The 19,203-nt window shown below is 35.2% G+C and overlaps 1 protein-coding gene across 4 annotated transcripts in view; it reads left to right on the top strand.

Moving 5' to 3' along the window:
- Nucleotides 1-13,113, top strand: part of LOC139736283 (uncharacterized) — a 29,545-nt gene extending 16,432 nt beyond the window's left edge. Inside the window, exons 5-10 of one of the 4 annotated variants that reach the window (XR_011711249.1) lie at nucleotides 4,708-4,782; nucleotides 5,823-5,987; nucleotides 7,200-7,373; nucleotides 9,839-10,022; nucleotides 10,741-10,808; nucleotides 11,654-11,685. Coding sequence is in view for 2 of the 4 variants with exons in the window: in XM_071647014.1 (XP_071503115.1) it covers nucleotides 4,708-4,782; nucleotides 5,823-5,987; nucleotides 7,200-7,373; nucleotides 9,400-9,486; nucleotides 10,743-10,808; nucleotides 11,654-11,886 (800 nt within the window). In the remaining 2 variants the exon portion in view is untranslated. Of the gene's footprint in view, nucleotides 1-4,707; nucleotides 4,783-5,822; nucleotides 5,988-7,199; nucleotides 7,374-9,399; nucleotides 10,023-10,740; nucleotides 10,809-11,653 lie in introns of all 4 variants that reach the window. The other 3 variants (XR_011711248.1, XM_071647014.1, XM_071647015.1) reach the window with 3 other exon arrangements.
- Nucleotides 13,114-19,203: the final 6,090 nt, after the last annotated feature.

Raw genomic sequence — 19,203 nt, 5'->3', positions numbered from 1 at the left:
CTCAGTTTTCGTCACGGACGTGCTTCCGCTGTTTTCTAATAAAAATCGTATCACATTAAACGCTATTGGTGATATTGTTCTGAGTCGTAATCAACTAAGATCTAGCCACACGATAATATGCTTGTTTTGAGTTTCTGTCCATCCTTTGTCAAATAGGAACCGAAATTATATTTTTAGACGAACCTCCGAGAAAAAAAGAACGTCCGTGATGATTAAAACGTTTTCGAGTGGGACACCATCTTGCTTTGATGACGAAGGTGCATTTTACCTTTGGCTCTCTAGCCGAGGAGCTGTATGTTATTTTTGGAGCGGACTGAGGCTTGTCCGCAGTTTTTGGACCATGCAATTCACCGTAAACCAAGCAAATAATTAATATTTTCTCTAAAAATTCACCTCCTGATCCCCCTCTGAGCAATACATATGTTGTAAGGATGTCAAATTTCTTATAATTTGCATTGACAATACCTTTTCAAATTTTTGAAAGATTTAGGAAGGCTAGGTACTCTCTGCCGATTAGTTATCCGTCTTGGAACATGACCCTATCAGTAGAACGAACGTCCGTGACGTATGCAATCCCTTCGATAGGGATAACTTGTCCCGAAAGTGTCCTATATTCTTTAAAACTTTTAGCTCCAATAGTCACAAATAAAATTTTACAAAGCAAACAATGAGTTTAAGGCAGTAGTTTCAGAATTTTTAAGGCGTTATGTGATCATGATGAAGAAACAGTTGAAAATTTACTTACAATTTTACGCTTGTTTTCCCTCTAATTATACAAAAACAGCTAAACATTGAAAACAAAGTTGTAGGAAAGTAGAATTTTGCGTAATCTGTAATTTCTGTGCATTTAAATTTCTTTCTAATAAGGATCTGGAGACAATTTGTACTGTTACAGGTTCTGAAAGTTTCGCTCACGGACGTTCTGTCCGAGAAAGGAAATTGCTGATAATTACAAATATGTATCACTGCACATAAAGTTAATGTTAGTTGAAAATATTACCAAATCACCGAGCTGCTCATACCCAAAAGTGAATAATGTTCAGCACTCAATTTACTTGTAATGACAAAAGGAAAACGTTTTGGTCACGGATGTTCGTTGGTAAAATAAGTCAATGGATTACATAGTAGGAGAAAGAGGATCAGTGCCACTTTTTAGTGACAAGTGCGCCAAGTGTTTATCTTTTGAGTATGGTAGCTGCCGTCTCAAACAGAACACATCCAGTTTTGGCCTCCATAACGGATGTTCGCTGTAATTGTCATGATATTAAATGCCTTAATTCATTCTTATTTTTCTCTTCATGACGATTTTTCTCTCATTCTTTCAATAGCCTGGACATGCTGCGACCAAACAGAAAACAGAAACAAAACAAAACAAACCAAAATAAATCCGAAAAGTGCTACGTAATCACATGCAGGATAACGACGGAAGAAGTCTGTAATGGGCATGTGTTGAATAAAAAATTGAAAAGTTTCAAAAGTATATGGAAGCAGTTAAATAAAAGTGACTGAGAAATAGAGAAGGGATCGAGCTCCAACACACAGAGAAAAAAATTGCCAGTGCACTCCCGTTGTACCAAATTCCTCTGGAGAAGTTTTTGTTTGTTTGTTTATGTTTTTTATTTTTCGAAATGCTGTCACATGCGAACAAAAATAATGCAGTATACAATTATTGTCTGATGAAAACAAACAAATCCTCCGCTTATCATCACATGGTGTTGTTTTATACTCATCAATGAAAAGCAATGTTCATTTGTAATTCTTTCCAAGATCTTATTTTTCTTTCATTTTACATTTAAGAGACAGAGAGATCATCAATTTGTTTGTGCTTTTGTGCTTACTTTGAAAACACATGTTAAAAAAAGTAATGATTAAGAATAGGTTTAAGGTTGCACTTTCATACGTTCGCTCTTCCTAAGATTCTTTACTCTGATGTCCAAAGGTTTGTTATTCCGAAAATGAAAAAAAAGTTTGTAGTTAATTAAGGAGGTTTGTTATTAAAAATTTTCTTATTCCGAAAGTTTGTTAGTCCGAAAAATAAATATTAAGGATCATTATTTTTAGGTCCGTTCTTCTAAAAGTGGAAAGGGCCTGATATTCGTTTAGGTGGAAGTGGTTATCATGAGGTTTTGAAATTTTGAGGATTTTAGTTGTTAACTTAATTGTTTCTCCACATTTGGATAAGCGAACATGATTTTTCATGTTCCAATTAATAAACCTTTCGGTTAACCTTCGGAGATTCCTATCATTTACCGAATAAAAAAAAGCTTCATAATTATACGAACTCTATCAATTTTCGTATTGACAAACTGTATGAATAACGAGCCTCCGATATGACGCGCTACAACATGTTTGTTATAACAAACCATATTGTATAATATCGAAGTCACAAACATCCATCCAAGTAATATGGACTTATTGTGTCTTGTTATAACGAAACTTCGTAGTATCGAACCTATTATCATTTCTGACTAATATAATAATACAAATTCTCCTCGGTAACTGTGTGTAACACAAGGAGCAAACATAGAGGGATTTCTTTCCAACGTATTCGTTTGCCCTCCCCAGCTAAACTTCCTATTTCTTTAACAGAGCACATTTCTGTTGTCTTTCTATGTTAATTCTTTGTCATAATTTTAGCTGTGACCATGTTCGTTATAAGCAAATTTTGCATTGTAGACTTTAGATAACAAATTTAGGACCTGAATCTTTACTTCATTATAAAGAAATTTTGATAAATATATTCGTTCTCAAGGATGGACTACGTCACTGAGATTACACGTACGGTTGTACGTTCATTTACGAGAGATGGAAAAATTGTTTTCTTTGATTCCTCAGTATGAGAAGATAAACAAGCTTATATAATTGAGAATTGGTAATATCTGTTCAGGATTTTGCAGAGGAGTTTGTTCTCGACATGAAATTGCTGTTTGTTGTGAGTAGAATGCGTTTCCAACTCAAGAGACCTGCATCTTGTTTGTTCCGAACGTCCGTGAGCTACATGCGAACCTCCGTGATGAAAACTATGCTATGTTCGTTGGGTTATAGAGACTGCCTAGATCAGATACATCTTAAAAAGGTATGTTATTATTTGGGAGTGGGGATTGAAGTATGGGATAGTGAAATAAGAGGTCAAAATATTGAGTTTCTGTAAAATGCGCGTAAAGTGGAGAAAGTGTTTAGCGGAAGAGCAATATTTCTACAGAAACGACGAATTTAGTTAAATCATCAGTTGTCTACCATTACGTACAGGTTAAGAGTACAAGCTTAATATTCTGCAATCACGTACACATGTCCCTTAAGATATTTTGTTAGGATTTTGAACTGAATCAGATCGTTGCAAACTATGTTAAATGGTATTCAAGTGTATGTGCTGTACTATTCCTCACGGACGTTCGCTGCTCTGGACATGGTAAACTTCAGCGGTGAATAAAAACTTGTTCCTCTGGGAAAATCCTAGTATAATTGGGTTCATATTAAAGCTTGAGTTATACTCTTTCAGGTAAGATGAATAATTTGGAGAATTTCCTACTTTTTAAATTTTCCGTTGTTTTGGCTCAATTGTACATCGTTCAAAATTCTGACCCATATATATATATATATATATATATATATGACCTAATCACTCAGTCCGCGCATCTGATTCTATAATTGGTAGGCCTTGCTTACGAGTCTGGTAAAAAAATGCATACAAACATGTGGGAATTCCATTGTTTTACTTGATGTTGGCATCCCTTTTACGTAAAGCCACGTAAAATGTTTAACATGCATCTAGCCCTTTGTTCAGACTTCTTAGCTTATTTATCAGCCCATGAAGCTAGGGACTTTTCTTAGAAGAAATAATAGAAATCATGCACTTGTTCGTGTCATTCAAGCATATTTCTCACGCAAGATCGCCAGGAAAAGTGGTCAGCAAGACAGAGATTTGTATGTAACAAATATATCAATTGGTCTTTATCTAACGCTTACGTCAGCTCCTATTGTACATGAGAGCATGGAATCACAACAACACTTGCAATGAGATGAGGCGATGATATCTCCAATATTTCATAGATATTTTCTTTCCATTTTGTGAAAATGATACAAAATTCATGCTCTTGGGAAATACATTAGCGAATAAAACTATCTCATCTAACAGTCATCGTTGTTAGGTTATTAAAAAGAGAATAGCTTGCTACCTATACCGCAATCTTTTCATTTTTTCCTCATTTTGATCATTATAATTATATTATATATATATATATATATATATATATATTTGAAGATTTCTTATATTTGAAGATTTCTGTACAGATCAGTGACATGCTTGTGAGGTGACATCATCATCTCCACACTGCATTTGGATCGCTAGTAATGTTGATATGTGAAACTTGGACAATAAGTTAATCTCCTATTTTAGGTTTGTTGTTTACTGACGTTTAAGTGGTTGTTAAAGTATTTCAGTCTGTATTTCGACTTTGTAAATAGGATAAAGACTAGATATGCGGTTCTCTCAAAATCATTTTTTTTTTTTTTGGTAGCAGCATTTTTGTACATGTCACCCTTTAATCGAAGGAGCATTTACCTTTTGATATTCCTGGCATTTGCGTGTCGAAAAAAATGTCTATGCATTTATTGATTGATAGTTGCTAAACTTATACCCATATCAAAGTGGTCAACTTTTGTATGATGTATCCTCTAATTGTAGTGTTCTTTATCAATCTTTCACAGGATGTGGATGGAATCCCTGCTGGCGGAGACCGGACCAAACAGAGCAATCTGATCAGGAGGAGGAATTAGAATCGCGTATGCCAACAAAAAACAATAAACAAGATATTATAGCAAATTCTTAGTCCCATCTTTGTGAGAAATTGAGGGGAAAGTAGGGGCCGAAGGCCATGGTTAACAGCTTACAATAACATGTACAATGAACGTTGATGCTCATCAATTTTGTTTATCTTTATTTTCCAAGGATTATGATACGATGTTAAAAAAGTAAAAAAAGAATGATAAATGAATAAATAAATGAATGAATTGTAACCCTGCTTCACAACCCAACAAAAAGTCGCCAGATTTTTAGGATTTTAGTTAGAAGTAGTTTACATATTAAAGCAGACTTTAAGACTTAAGATGAATATAACTCAATTCAAATGGCCTCTCCTCCCTTCGGTAAATGTGAAAGTCGCATTCTTTCATGGCTCAAAAACTGCGTTGCCATGGTATAAGCATATTAGGCCATTGATTGGGTAATATTAGGGATCGAAAATAGTTCCCCATTTTTCAAACAAAATGCTTACGAAGCTTGGCACACAAATATTAGTGTTTGGATGAAGATGTGCAAGATATTTTTCGAATGTGTGGGGAACTGCGTTGCCATGATAACAACACATTATAGTAATACAAACGGCATATTATGGCAAGAAGTCGGGAAAATATTGTGGATCGCAGAATTTCCTCATTTTTTCCTTCATTTTCATGAAAAATGGACACATCGATTTTTGCGAACAAACTCTTCACTTAATTCCCATTCAATTTAGCAGAATAGTCAACACTGATGTTTTATCACAACAATTCAGAAAAACAAATCGAAGGAGACTTGACATTTTTTGGTGTATATGACCTTACTTTTCCGTTTTTCTTGATTTGTAGATTTTCATAATAAATGAAAAGATAAACCACAATTACCTAGAATCATTAGTTGCTGAAATCCCATTCTGACCTGTACGCCAGCGTACAAAAAAACAACAACAACACAGTGTTGACATGTTCCCTTAACCTGCAAATATTTCACATCATTTGGCTCTGAAAAATCATTCAGTAGCTAGTAATCTTTCTTTTACCCTCAGTGAATCCCTTGCAGAATCAACGAGACGAACTTCGACAGAAAATAAAGGAGTTTGTCCCCTCGGGTGATCTCGGAAAGACCACATCAAAGGTGAACATCAGTTTCTTCGGTAAAACTGCTGCTGGCAAATCCTGTCTCATCAACTCGCTCATCTTCGCTCTTACTGGTAATGAAGGTTTATTTTTGTTGCTGTTGTCTTTGCGTGTTTCTCCACTAAATTCAAGACTTACTTTTAATCGACAAGCGACCTTCACTTTATATTAAGGAAAACGCTCTTTCTTTCAGTATTAATTACAACATTTAATCCCAAACATGGCTCATCGACCCTTTGGTTAATCCATTGATCGACAGCCAGATTGCAGTAGTGAGGAAACATTCTAGATTCTTTATGAAGTATGGAATATGAAGGGTCTTTGCATTCTGGTTTTAGACCAATTTCAGTCAACATCATCAACAATCACTCCTGCTTTCAGCGAACATATCCATGACACAATCTAACCTGGCACTTCGCTTGTTAAGATTTAAAACATCTTCCTATTATAACCTGATTTTGTATCCAGTAATCTTTACAAATATTATGATTGATTCAACATTTTTCTTGTTTATTTTTTTATTTTTGTTAACTTTTTTTTATTTCTTTCTTTCTTTCCTTTTTATTTATTTTTTTATTTTTTTGGCTGAGGAAACCGTAACTTGTCATTTCATTTCAAAATGTCGAATGACGAATATTTAATTTGACTGTTTTAAAATTGCCTGAATAACTTAAAAAAATACACAGTCAAGTGTATCCCGTATCAGGATTTGAAACTGGAGCATGACCATATTAATTCTACGAAGCCCAGGCCCGGGGAAGTTACAGTCTGCCCTTATATAACACAAACTCTACGTTGCCCACATTTGAGCTTTTTCAAGGTCACCTCTGGTGACTCTATTCTCTACATTACAAAGAAATACTATGGTAAAACCAATTTTATCCCAGTGTTTATGATTATATTATTAGACTAATCAACTCTATAATGACCACAAAGAAGAGCAATGGAATTTTACAGTTTGAAACAATTAGAAGTTTAAGGTCACCACAAAGGGGCGCTATTCATTTTTAAAACAAAATATGCGACCTAATTTGATATATTGTTCGGAATAGGTTCACGTATATGTAACACATTTGATATTTCTATCGGAAACTTTGACTTTGCAGATTGATTACATTTAATTCTGCATTTACAAAACTACCTGTCCAAAAAGTCGCCAGACATGTATTTTTAGATAGGAGCAGATTCTGAATGAGCATAGTCTATTAAAAAGCTTTAAATAATGTACGACTCAATTCCAGCCCCTTGTTCTTGGCAATGGTTTTTGTCTTTTATTTCATGGACAGGCGAGTATTCCACCGTGACAGAGGAAAATGATAACGATAAAGGGATAGGACAAGCAGGAGGAAAGACCCGGCACCGCTTTCATCACATCTTAGCTGATAAAATCGATTTGATAGACTCTTGTTGCATACCGGATTTCTTTCTCAGTAATCTGAAACGCCTGAAGGAGGAGCTGAGTACGTACCTTTTGTGTTGGTTTGTTTTAATTTGGTTTGATTTGATCCTTTATTATCGTACATGCATAAAAGAGTGTATAATTACCATGCGATTGCCGGAAATACAATTCGTTGTGCGCGACAGGAATCCGGAATATTAAACTGAAGCGATGCATTACACACCCAAAAGGGCTACAGTTTGGTGCTCGTTTTCCTAGTAACATTATTTTGCCTTTACATGCTCGAAGTGCCTTGCTTCCAGAGAAGAAGACAAGGAAGGAAGGGGGCGAAGACGTATTCTCTTTGTTGAAATTGGAAAGGGTGATTGGAAAAGATTTATCTTACATGCATTATCGACTTTGTAGTTTTATACATGCCCATCTCAAAGCGCCCGCCATACATGCCAAGTCAGGACGGGTCACGCATTAATTCAATAATAATCGTATGTTAAAGAGATCACCTAATTGGGTAAAGTAAACACCCTACGAATAAAAGTTGTCAAAACTTCTATCATTATTTTTTTCTACAGCTTTCTTATAATAAGTATGCATATCTCAAATTTCTAGATTTATCTAAGGCAATTATTACACTTCAAGACGCCTGGACAAGTATGCCCAACAGCTTCCAAAGCTGTTACAGTTTTAATGGTAAATTAGCTAATGTTTCTGTGAAACGATTGCTATCCAATACCACACCCCAAGTCTCCAGTTTATTGTTTAATAGAAAAGATTATATTCTCTGGAGTAAATGCTGGAGTTGACGTTTCAGGGCACTAATGGTGATATGCATCTGTGTTTGTCAGACTGTGATCATCATACAGTGGTTATACGGTCACTACAAAGTTATATTAAAGTGCTCTCGCTCCATTTAGGTGATGGCCATCGGGTTGTGTTCTCTTGACATGAAGCTGAAATCAGTACTCTTTCGCCTACTTTTAACCTTGAAAATAGTTTCCCCGTACTACAGACTTTAAGCTTTAAAATGATGTATAAATCAAATCAAATGGACTCTCCTAACCTATGTAAATATTGGAATGAAAGCACACACTCAGGAAAAGTGTGACCTGAGAAAAGAGGCTCTGAAGTAGAGTGACTATTCAAGCGCTTAATCTTTACCAAACCGTGCTGGCTGTGCGATGAATGGGACAAAAACAGGATGTAAACTACTGGAGTAACAACAAAATAGGGATTATCCGATCAAAGTGAAATTAGGCATGCCTTATTAACACACTCTGTCCTTAGTCAATGAAATCTTTCAAAGCAGTAGCACCACCCGTTAGAAAGTTATAGGAGTTGAAAGTGGAGAGTGTGTACAAGGATTTTTTAAGAAATGAAAAGAGGACTCTAAAAACACACTTTATCACATTATCCTGCCAAAAAAAATGTCCAAGATAAACTGCTAGAAAAAACACTTTCCTGCCCGTTTTATGATCCCAAATTTTAGCATAATGTAGAAGAAGACTTGAATTAAAGATCGGCTCGGTTGACCCATTTCACCTATTTTCAGTCCTCACACAAAATCAGTGTGTGCGACTTTTTGTCCGTTTTGTGATGCACGGTAACAAATTTCAAACAATAATTTATGTACAATTTCGTACATGCTTTTTATTGATTAATATTGCATCTCTTGTATAAGGAATCAATCTTTTTTTTTTAATCAACCATACCTGTTTTTAGATCCTCTACTGACACTGTTGAAATACACGCACATTGGCCTTCTTTTCCTGACACAGGTCCGGTTTAAAAAAAAAATGAAAATGAAAAATGCTCTTTTATTTTGTCCAAGCATAAAAGGCATTGATTTTTTTTTCTTTTTCATAATTGTTCTCAATTATAAACATACTAACTCCGAGAATTCTGAGCACCAACGTAATATGCATAGTTTTCGGAAGTGTCAGCATAGGTTGTAAAAATTCTGATAGTCATTATCGGAAATAAATACACCTGTAAGTGTTTTCATTAGTTACAAAGATTATTATTATGACGGTATTTTTTTTTTGTGTGTGTGAAGTGATATCCTCCTTTTTCTTCTATGTCCTGTTTCCCAGATGGTCTATTCCGCCTAAATGGGAAGAAACCTTTTAAAAGAACCTGCGAAGAATGTCATTGCGCTGTGTTTGTTTATCATTATAGATGAGAGATGTGAAATATTGTGTCTGTGGTAAGCAGAGTAAATTCATCGTAGGTACGAACAGGTCGGGGAGATTTGTAGTCTCTCACTGCTGTGTCATCTCCAATGAAGTAAGAAAGACATGAGATACAAAGCAGTGAGAAGATAGATACAGACAAACAGATAGGAAGATTCTCTCTTTTGTGTGCTATGTCTTCACTGAAATGAGAAAGTCAGGATACAGAGTTCACATGTTTTTAGACTGCTCGGATTTGCATTGTGATGTGTTTATTATACGAAGAGAGATTATGTCGTCAACATAATGGTAGTCAAACATAGGAATGTTTGTATTTTTTTTTCTTGGTTGTTATAACAAGCGGAACCACAGTACAAGCAACTGAGAAGCTGTACAGACGGTCACTGACTTAAATCTATGGTCGACATTTTGGAGCAGATTGCTTGTCCGTCAAGATGAAGCGTATCAAGAAAGGAGGATGGGGGTAGTCTTGTTGGTGTGGACTTCGAATTTTTGCATGATAAATTAGAGGCCATCTTCGAATGGTGTGTTTAGTCACTATTTTGAACTATCTTCTATTTCTAACTCTTGGCCGCAGTAAAAGTAACACTGCCGTTATTATAACAATCGTTATAGTTAATCTCATGAAATTAGTTTACCGGGCAACGCAGTCATAGATATCTTACATTTACTTCTATTGGCATTCAATTGAACATTCCTTTTTCATGTTAATAAGAATCATTATGTTACAAATCAGGTCCAAGTAGAGTACCAGAAAAAAAAAAAGGCATGTAGAAATAAAAGCAAATAATGTGTTATTCGACCGAATGTCACCAATTCGTGCTTGGCACAACTGATATTACATGCTTCTATGTAGGCATTTCACATGTACATTTTCATACGTCTGATTTCTCATCTCATTAAGTTTGATTCAAAAAGTTAGAAATGTAGTTTTGCGACTTGGTGAGGACTGCCTTTATTTAGTGCATATATGCACACTGTATTATCTATTTGACTAAAGTACAATTATATAAAATATACAATATTTGAAAATTTCAATAACATAATCAATTGTTATTCTCAGTGCGATATCAATATGACGATATTGTTTCTGATGAAATGAGAATTCATCAGGACTCCACCGAGAGATTCGGGATTGTCATTCCATGCTAAAACAGACTTGAGGTTAAGACGATGTTGCATGCAATGAGTATTTTGTAAAATGTCAAAAATTATTTCTAGGATATTTCGTTTTACTTTCAGATCAAGTGTCACGTGGAAAGCGAAATGGTTCATCACACTGTTTTGCATAATGGTGAAATATTGTCTCGGTACGCATATCAAATTTTCCTTTTATGTGTTGTTGCTGCTGTTGTTGTTGTTGTTGTGTTCATGTTAGTCGGTAATGTGAGCAGAAAAAAAAAACATATCTTGAGTATTTTTTGATTGTTGATCGTCCTATCTGTATTGTACTCGTCCGAATGGGCAAGCAATTAATTGGAACTGTGACAGTCATTGAAGATCCTCTTGTGCAGATTAACAATACTTGACTTGACTCTGCTTATTGTGGTTTAGTTTTCTCCATTACCTGTTGTTGAACATTGAACCATATGGTGATTTAATGATTGCTTTCATGTTAATATTGGGATGGAAGAAAAAGAAATTCGTTTTCTTTTCTTTTTTGATTTGCAGGTAGTTAACATGCTAGCAGAGTTTATTTAAAATGCGTAGTAAATACGATTGGTATATAAACACTATGAGAGACATATGGAGCTATCGTGTGTAATTAAGTGTAGACGGAAATTGACAATGTTTAGATTCAGCATAGGCCTAACGGCGTTGGGAATAGGCAAACGACCCAGCCCCTCTGTATTGGTGGGGCCGAACTAATCATCATTGTGCATGACGACCTCCATTATGCTATGTAAGAAAACCGTGATGTACATACAGGTTTTACGAGGTGGTGCGAGGTAAGTTTTGGAGTCTAGCCTGTGTCGTTTTGTCAGATATATATGTATATATATATATATATATATATATATATATATATATATGTGTGTGTGTGTGTGTGTGTGTGTGTGCGTTTGTGTGTTTGTGTTGGGAGTATTCAATGTTTTTATATTTTAGTTCAGTACATTTTCCTGTATTTTTCTCTCTGTTGTTCTCAATCATTCAGGTACAAAGCCACTAATTGCTATAACTCACAAGGGGGAACATGAGAATCCGCCGGCTGTTCGCGAAGAGATATTCAGGATCAAAGGAACAAATACAATCTGGCTTTTTGAGAACTACACTCCCGCAAATAATGCAGAAGATATCAGAAAAGACGTGGAATATCTACAGTTTATCTGGTCCGCCCTGCAGATCTGTAATGACACCATCACTCACCGTCAAAAAAAGGATCAATAGTTCTTCTAGTTTTATCCTTCTTCAAAGCGACATTTCATGAAACAAACGCATCAAATAGTTCTGTTCGAAAAATAATAATGAGTTTCTTTTTTGTATAGGTCTATATTTATGTTTATGTTTATATTATGTATGTGTCCGTGCATCACAAAACGAACAAAAAGTCGCACCCCTTGATTTTACGTGAGGACTCAAAATAGGTGAAGTGGGTCAACTGAGTCATTCTTGGTTTTTCATAGTTTCTGATAGAGCTATATCCATCATCTACATTGTTTTTTTATTTTGGAATCATAACATGAATGGGAGAGTGTGTTTTCAGCATATTTTTTCAAAACTTTTTAAGGGGAGAATAGAATGATGTCTTAGAGTCGCTTTTTCATTTCTTGAAATCCTTTGTATACTCTTCACTTTCAAGTCTAATAACTTTTGAAAGGACAATGCTACTACTTTGAAAGTTTACTGCTATAGTGTGCAGCATGTGGTTACTTGTTGTCATTTTATCACACACATAAATTATATGTGAGAAGAATCTTCTGTACCCCCGAGTATTAATAGTCATTCTCTTTTGTTTATCCTTACTTTTGGTCTTTAATTGTACCCGTGCTCCTCATCCTGTTCCCCACACTAGACTTTTGTTTGGACCTACACTCAACAAGCTTTGCTTTTTAGTAGGTTCCATCGTATTTCTCTTTGCATCCTTTACTTTGATTGAAAATGACACATCGACCGCTATATTATGTTTGTTTTCCTATTTCTTTATGTATCCAAGGTGGACATTTTGTATAATTATATTTTGTTATATATCATGTATTTTCCACCGAGAAATACGAAAATAAATTGAAATTGAAATTGAAATTGAAATTACCATGAAAAGAATGTGGTAATGAAACATGGTCAATTTCAGCCTAATCTAATAAACCCTTCATTGTTGTTGCTCATGTGGTTTGCATCCTGTGTTTTGTCTTTTTCATTGCTGCACAGCTAGCACAGTTAGCACGGCTTGGAAAAGATTAAGGGCAAAAATAGACCCTGTACTCCAGAGCCTCTTTTCTCTGTTCACACTATTTCAGAGTGTGTGCTTTCTTTACAATATTTAGATAGGTTAGAGGAGTCCATTTGAATTGAGCTGTACATCATTTTAAAGCTCTTTAATCTGTCCTTAACTAAAAATTCATGTCTGGCGACTTTATGTTGGTTTTGTGATGCAGGGTTACATATATATATATATATATATATATATACATATATATATATATACATATATATATATATATATATATATATATATATATATACATATATATATATACATATACATATATATATATATACATATATATATATATATATACATATACATATATATATATATACATATATATATATATACATATACATATATATATATATATATATATATCACATAAAGGATCAACATTAGCCTCGGACAAGTGGCACGGCCAGGACTACTAAAAATTGATGTCTTCCAACCAAATTTCCAAGAAGTTTATCCGTTGGTGTCTCAATTGATATATTGCAAAATGTAAATGTAAAATTTCTTCTATATTTAACCTCTTTATTTCTTTGATTTTTTCTTCCCCCCCCCAAAAAAAAAATAATAAAAAATAAAAAATACCCTTCAATTGCAAAGATTCTAGTGGCCCGAACGAGCCACAAGAATAAAAAGAAATAAGATGTATGGACTTGTGTATGTGATATACCCAGTATTCGTTTTTCTCCGAAAGAAACGATTCTCTAAAATATCTCACTGATCTGTTGGGCAAGTATCCAGAGTTGTGACGTTTTCTCCCGGTGCCATGATCACAAACTATTTTGAGTAAGATAATGTATTTCCAATTAATTCGTACTGGACACTCTTATAAAAAAAAGTGACTATTTACCCTAACCAGGGGCCCGCTTCATAAAACTTGTTATCAGTGACAACTGCCACATTTGTATGACAAATTTCAGCCAATCTCTCAGCCAGTCAGATGCAAGGATTTCAGTAGCTTGTCACATCTATGACAACTTGTCACTAATTACAAGTTTTATGAAACGGGCCCCCGGCAAATTTTGTATAAATCAAATTTCATAAAAGCACGAATATTCTGGGGTTTTGGCGGCTCTATCATCTACCTAGATAGCCCGGTTAGGGATAGGAGACGAAATTGAAGCCATTGTTTCACCGTGTATCTGGACTAAATCATTATATTATATTATGTTATGTAATGATGACATTATATTATGTTATAATCATTTACTAAAACTGTCTAAAGACTGACATTTCCAAAAGTCCAATGGTAATCTATTCCACAATCTAGGGGCTGCACAAGGAAATGATCGGTCACCTAAGGTAACTTTCGTTTTGATTTGGGGTATCTGCAATATCAATCTATCATTTTGTACTGCGGAAATTGTGACCGTGAATTTGAGATTTAAAGTTCAATAGTTCACTAATATAACTAGGGGCCTGAGCATTCAGAGCTTTATAAAGCAGCATCAATATCTTGAAATCAATTCTTTGGCGGAATGGCAGCCAGTGCAATTCCCTTAAAAGTAGTGTAACATGAACAAATCTTGGGAGATTACAAATTAATCTTGCAACTGTGTTTTGAACCCTTTTAGCTTTGCAGTGATGCAAGCTTTTAACTACAAAATTTTGACCTGTTGTTTTTTTTTCTTCTTCTTCTTCTGGGAAATGACACATTGTCCAGGCATAGGAGACACAGCTTTTGAAAACACTATTGCGACAGAAAATTTTAAAATTAACTTGAAAAAAAAACAACACCTGTCATTCAATAAGGTAACCATGATACATGTTTCAGGAATGGAATCTCAAGTGAAGATTTAATTGTACTATGTCATTTTGCGATTTATCAATCGATTTTTGGGGCTTTGTGCATTTAAGCAAAATATGCAAGCTTGAAAGCCAGGTGTGCGAACGTGGCAAATTATAAGAATCATCAACTTCGAAGCTCAATAAGCAACGACAGACCCAGACATAAACAGGGTAATTCAACACGTAAACCTACGCCACAGATGACAAAAAATCAACCAAAAAGGGAAGAGTACAAGAAACCTTTTTTTTTTCGTTTACAAATCGCAAACAATTTCATTTTAAGTCTCTCCTCAAAGAACATGTTCCAGACATGGGAATATGTAAACATATTCGACTCTCTATTTTGATGTGTATTTCTCTGCACTATGTTTCGGTTTCATTATGACGCATTCAATATCTTTCCTACATTTTCACTGCCTGTAAATACGTCAATGTCTTCACATTTGTGCATGTAAAAGCGTAAATTACTTTTTTTTTCAATACATTTTATACAAAAATGTGTTATAGTGTTCAAAATGTATTTAAAACAGTGGTGTGTGTTTTGTTGTTGTTTTTTGGATTTGCTTTTAACCATTCTGATAAATGTGAATTGAAGTTCATTCCTTGCACTATCTTTAGTTTGGTAATTTTATATTCTGTAAAATACTGTTGAAGGTTCAGAAAAATGCTAACCTGCTGTTCTGCTTTGGTATTTCTTGTGCTTTTCTCTTGTGTATAATTACAAAAGAAAATGAGCAACCATTCGGATCTCAGCCACATTATTCAGTGGGTATCCTTGCACTTGTCCGTACGCAAGCGTATGGACTCTGAAATGTGTGTGAGCGGCGTCATTACGCTGAATGACATGAGACACAAAATGAACATCTGTACCTCATGTTGAAGCGTTGCATACATCTTAATCTTGTGGTCGATGAGCAATGCTCATGATCGGAGAATTGTTACTTTTTCGAAATGTTAGAAACAATTACAAACGGTTTTATGATCTTACCAAACTAAATTCCTTGCGATTATACCCCTAGTTTGATATTTCCAAAATATATACCTGTACTTTGATCAGTATTTATGTTATTTCAACAACTGTATATAAACGTCGAGTTGTGAGGCGATGTAAAAAACTGTTCATACAGGAGTTCTGCGTGACAAGACATGTTTCATGATAATGCTGAGCTATGAAAAGAAAAAGCCAATGTGAATATGAAAACAGGAATTAATGAGAGAATACATTTTGATTTACCTGAGTGTGTTAGTGTATGTAAGGGTGCGAGTGTCTGGGTGCGTGTGTGTCATTGTGTGTGTGTGTGTGTTTTTTTTTCTCGCCCCGGAAGGAAGGAAAGGGATACCTTTATCGTCAGTATAGTTGATGAGATCATTGGTACATAATGAATAAGTCACTAAGGGGAACTAAGAACTAAGGGGAGGGGAGGGGTTCAAATAGAAGACAAAAGCGTGTGATTGACAAGCAGCGTTAGATACGTTAGAAGGACTAGTCAATGTACCCGTGGAGTGCCAGAAATCCTCTATGGGTCCACGGAGGTCAAATAACTGTTTTGCGCTACTCCTTGGTCCGATCTTGGCCAAACTTGCTGAAAGCATAAGTAGGCGTACACCTGGGAATCCCCATATAAGTAGGCCCAGAGCGGGTTGATAGGTAGAGTTGCGAAACTGGGGTACAAAGGTCACGTCAAATAGTTCCCCCTGGTCGTCGATGTCGACGAATTATTTCTACAGGGTTTTCACATAGGCGCGCAGTACCATACGGACCAAGAGATGTCGGAACTAGGGTTGGGTATTGGTATAGCAGAGAGTAGATTGGTGGACTGATAACAAGATATGCTTTCAAGTTTCCGGCAAAGTGCTTTGAGTACACCGCATTAGTTTGCGTCTTGGTTCTTGGTTCTTGCTCAGTTATGGCACAATAATTTTGATTTGAGTTTTTAAATGACTATGAAATTTCATGAGAATGATTATTGGGCCAAAGGTACAGACAATTTAATTGCATTAGTGAAGTTCCATCCTGATATTGCTAGAACGTGAAAGGTAATAATATATCTCTTGTGGAAATGAGTTGTGGATAATCAAATGCCAATGAGAAATCTCCTGTCTTTGGTGGTCATAGATGCTGTCATTTTTTTATGTTGTCTAAGAAAAGCATGTATGCTCTGAAAGAGCACTTTACATGAGACGTGCACAGTTCGTCGGTTGCCCTGCAGAAGGGCCTTAGCTTAGGTAAATGTTCCAGGCAGAAAGGTCTTAGCATAAAAGTGAGTGTATAGCGTAAAAACTATCAAAGATTATTAATTCAAATTCTGAAGAACAGTGTGCAACAATATTGACTAAATGGAGATAAATTTCTAGCCCAGAAAATTAAGAACTCCATTTTACAGAGACATTCGAACATCAAAAATGTGATTATCTAAAGAAGTACTTTCTTGCGTGTATAACGCATCAGGTAAGGCCCCTCTGCAGGGTAATTGACGAGTTGTATGCCAGAATCATGCAATTATAAAAGTGAACAAATTGAATTTAAATTGAGGTATTGGCTTCAAATGAATGTATGTTATAGGTGCACAAGATGAATGTTGCAGTGGACTTTGAGGTAGAGTGAAACTTGCTATGATGTAGTTGAGAATTACACAGAATGTGGGAATGTTTCTTTTCGACAATATGAAAATTGGAAACATGGGGATGACTATGTTCCTGGTTGTTTGGAGGTGAGAGGATGCATTACCTAAGGGAAATGCACCCTCTCACCTATTGACTTCAAATTTGACATGATTGGATATTTGCAAATGTGTACATGAGCATTGTAAATGCTGCCCAAAGGAAATGCATCCTTTCACCTATTGACTTGAAACTTGAAATTATTGGAAACAGTAAAACTGCGATTATAGGCGGATGTAGACACATTGTTCTTTAGGGTATTTTTTAAGAGTTACCAGATTCTGGTAAAAAATAATACAGACTTTTAAGTTTGTCAACCTCATGTATGCCAACTTCATTGTCGATGACCTACAAATCCATATTCCCAACTTTTCGAAATAAAATGAAAATGATGTTAATATAATCGTCACCATCGAGAAATTGAACATCGTGATTGAATCGTGACTCGAACTCGGGTCCTCCGATCGGGAGTCGAAAGTTTTACCCACTATGCCACAGAACCGCCAAGAACCCACAAGTTAGCATTCCCAAATTAAAAAAACAAACAAACATTAAAGTAATTTAGGCCTCTAAAAGTCCATTGTCTCTATTATGCATCATGTATAGTGTCATTTCGGTGACAAGTTCAATGTGGATGCAATTTCTGAAGAAAATAGAGGGAAAATCATGTCAAAATATCATCCATGCCTGATACAGTATTTAGAAATGTGCCAGTGCGTGCAGCGTAGTTGAGATAAGTGTTTTAATTGTGAAACTAGTTATAAGCCTTTGTCTAAAGGGGAAATCCAGTCCAAATAAAAACGTAGTCCGATAAGAAAAAGTAAAACATTACGAGCTCAATGGTAAAATTGTGATCGAAATCGCACGAAAAATATGGAAGTTATATGACATTTTGAAGTTTCGCTATTTTTGAGGAAATAGATCTTGAACGGTCGATATGAATATGCAAATTTATGACAAAGTGAGCATGTCATCCCCTCACATCTTGCCATATAGTTTGTGCATAAAATTTTGACCTTTCCGGTTTTTCATTCAAACGCAATTATGCTCGAGGCTTAAGTCATGATATATCTAACATCCCTATTACCAAGTTATGCAACCAGGAATAACATCATTTGTCAGACTTCAATGACTGAAACATTGGATTTTCTTTATCTTTTGTACACGATCAATGGGAAATTGTGAGGTTATGACATGGTCAGATTACTCATTTGCATATTCTTATCCACTGTACAAAAAAAAATGTTTTGCAGAAATTAGCAAAAATTAGTAACTTCATTATTTTACATCAGATTACAGTCAAATTCTTACCATTGAACTCGTAAGATTTTACTCTTTGTTCATCAGTCTAACTTATTTTTAGACTGGATTTCCCCTTTAAGCGGGATTTGCGTCTATTGCAAAGAAACAAAATGCCAGTAGCATTGAAAAATTCATTATCTTGATTTCTTTTACTGTGAATTTATCGCTAAAATCAATCAATTGAAAATGACATTTGTAAACGAATCCCTGCTATGTCGTTTTTCTAGTCTTTGACGTCGTCTTCATCTTCGATGTCGTGACCAGCGTCATTATCAAAAAGAACCATAGTCATCTTTGATTTCTCATTTTAAGGCAACTTTTATTCAATCAGGTGATTGCTGATTGCAAAAATTGATTAGAGTTTTGAATTTACATGATAAAAAGAATCGTTGTAACTCATTGTTGATACTGGACATAAAAACAAGGCATTTCGGAGGCTAATTTCCAGACACCGAGCATGCGCACTCGAATGTCTACAGAAGATCGGAATACAATTAGGCAAAAATCTTTTGTTTCAT

Source organism: Diadema antillarum, unplaced genomic scaffold (assembly GCF_040938485.1).
Source record: "Diadema antillarum isolate AM-2024a unplaced genomic scaffold, OU_Dant_1.0 seq00000635_RagTag, whole genome shotgun sequence".
NCBI lineage: Eukaryota > Metazoa > Echinodermata > Echinoidea > Diadematoida > Diadematidae > Diadema > Diadema antillarum.
This window is presented reverse-complemented; position numbering and strand designations above follow the sequence as displayed.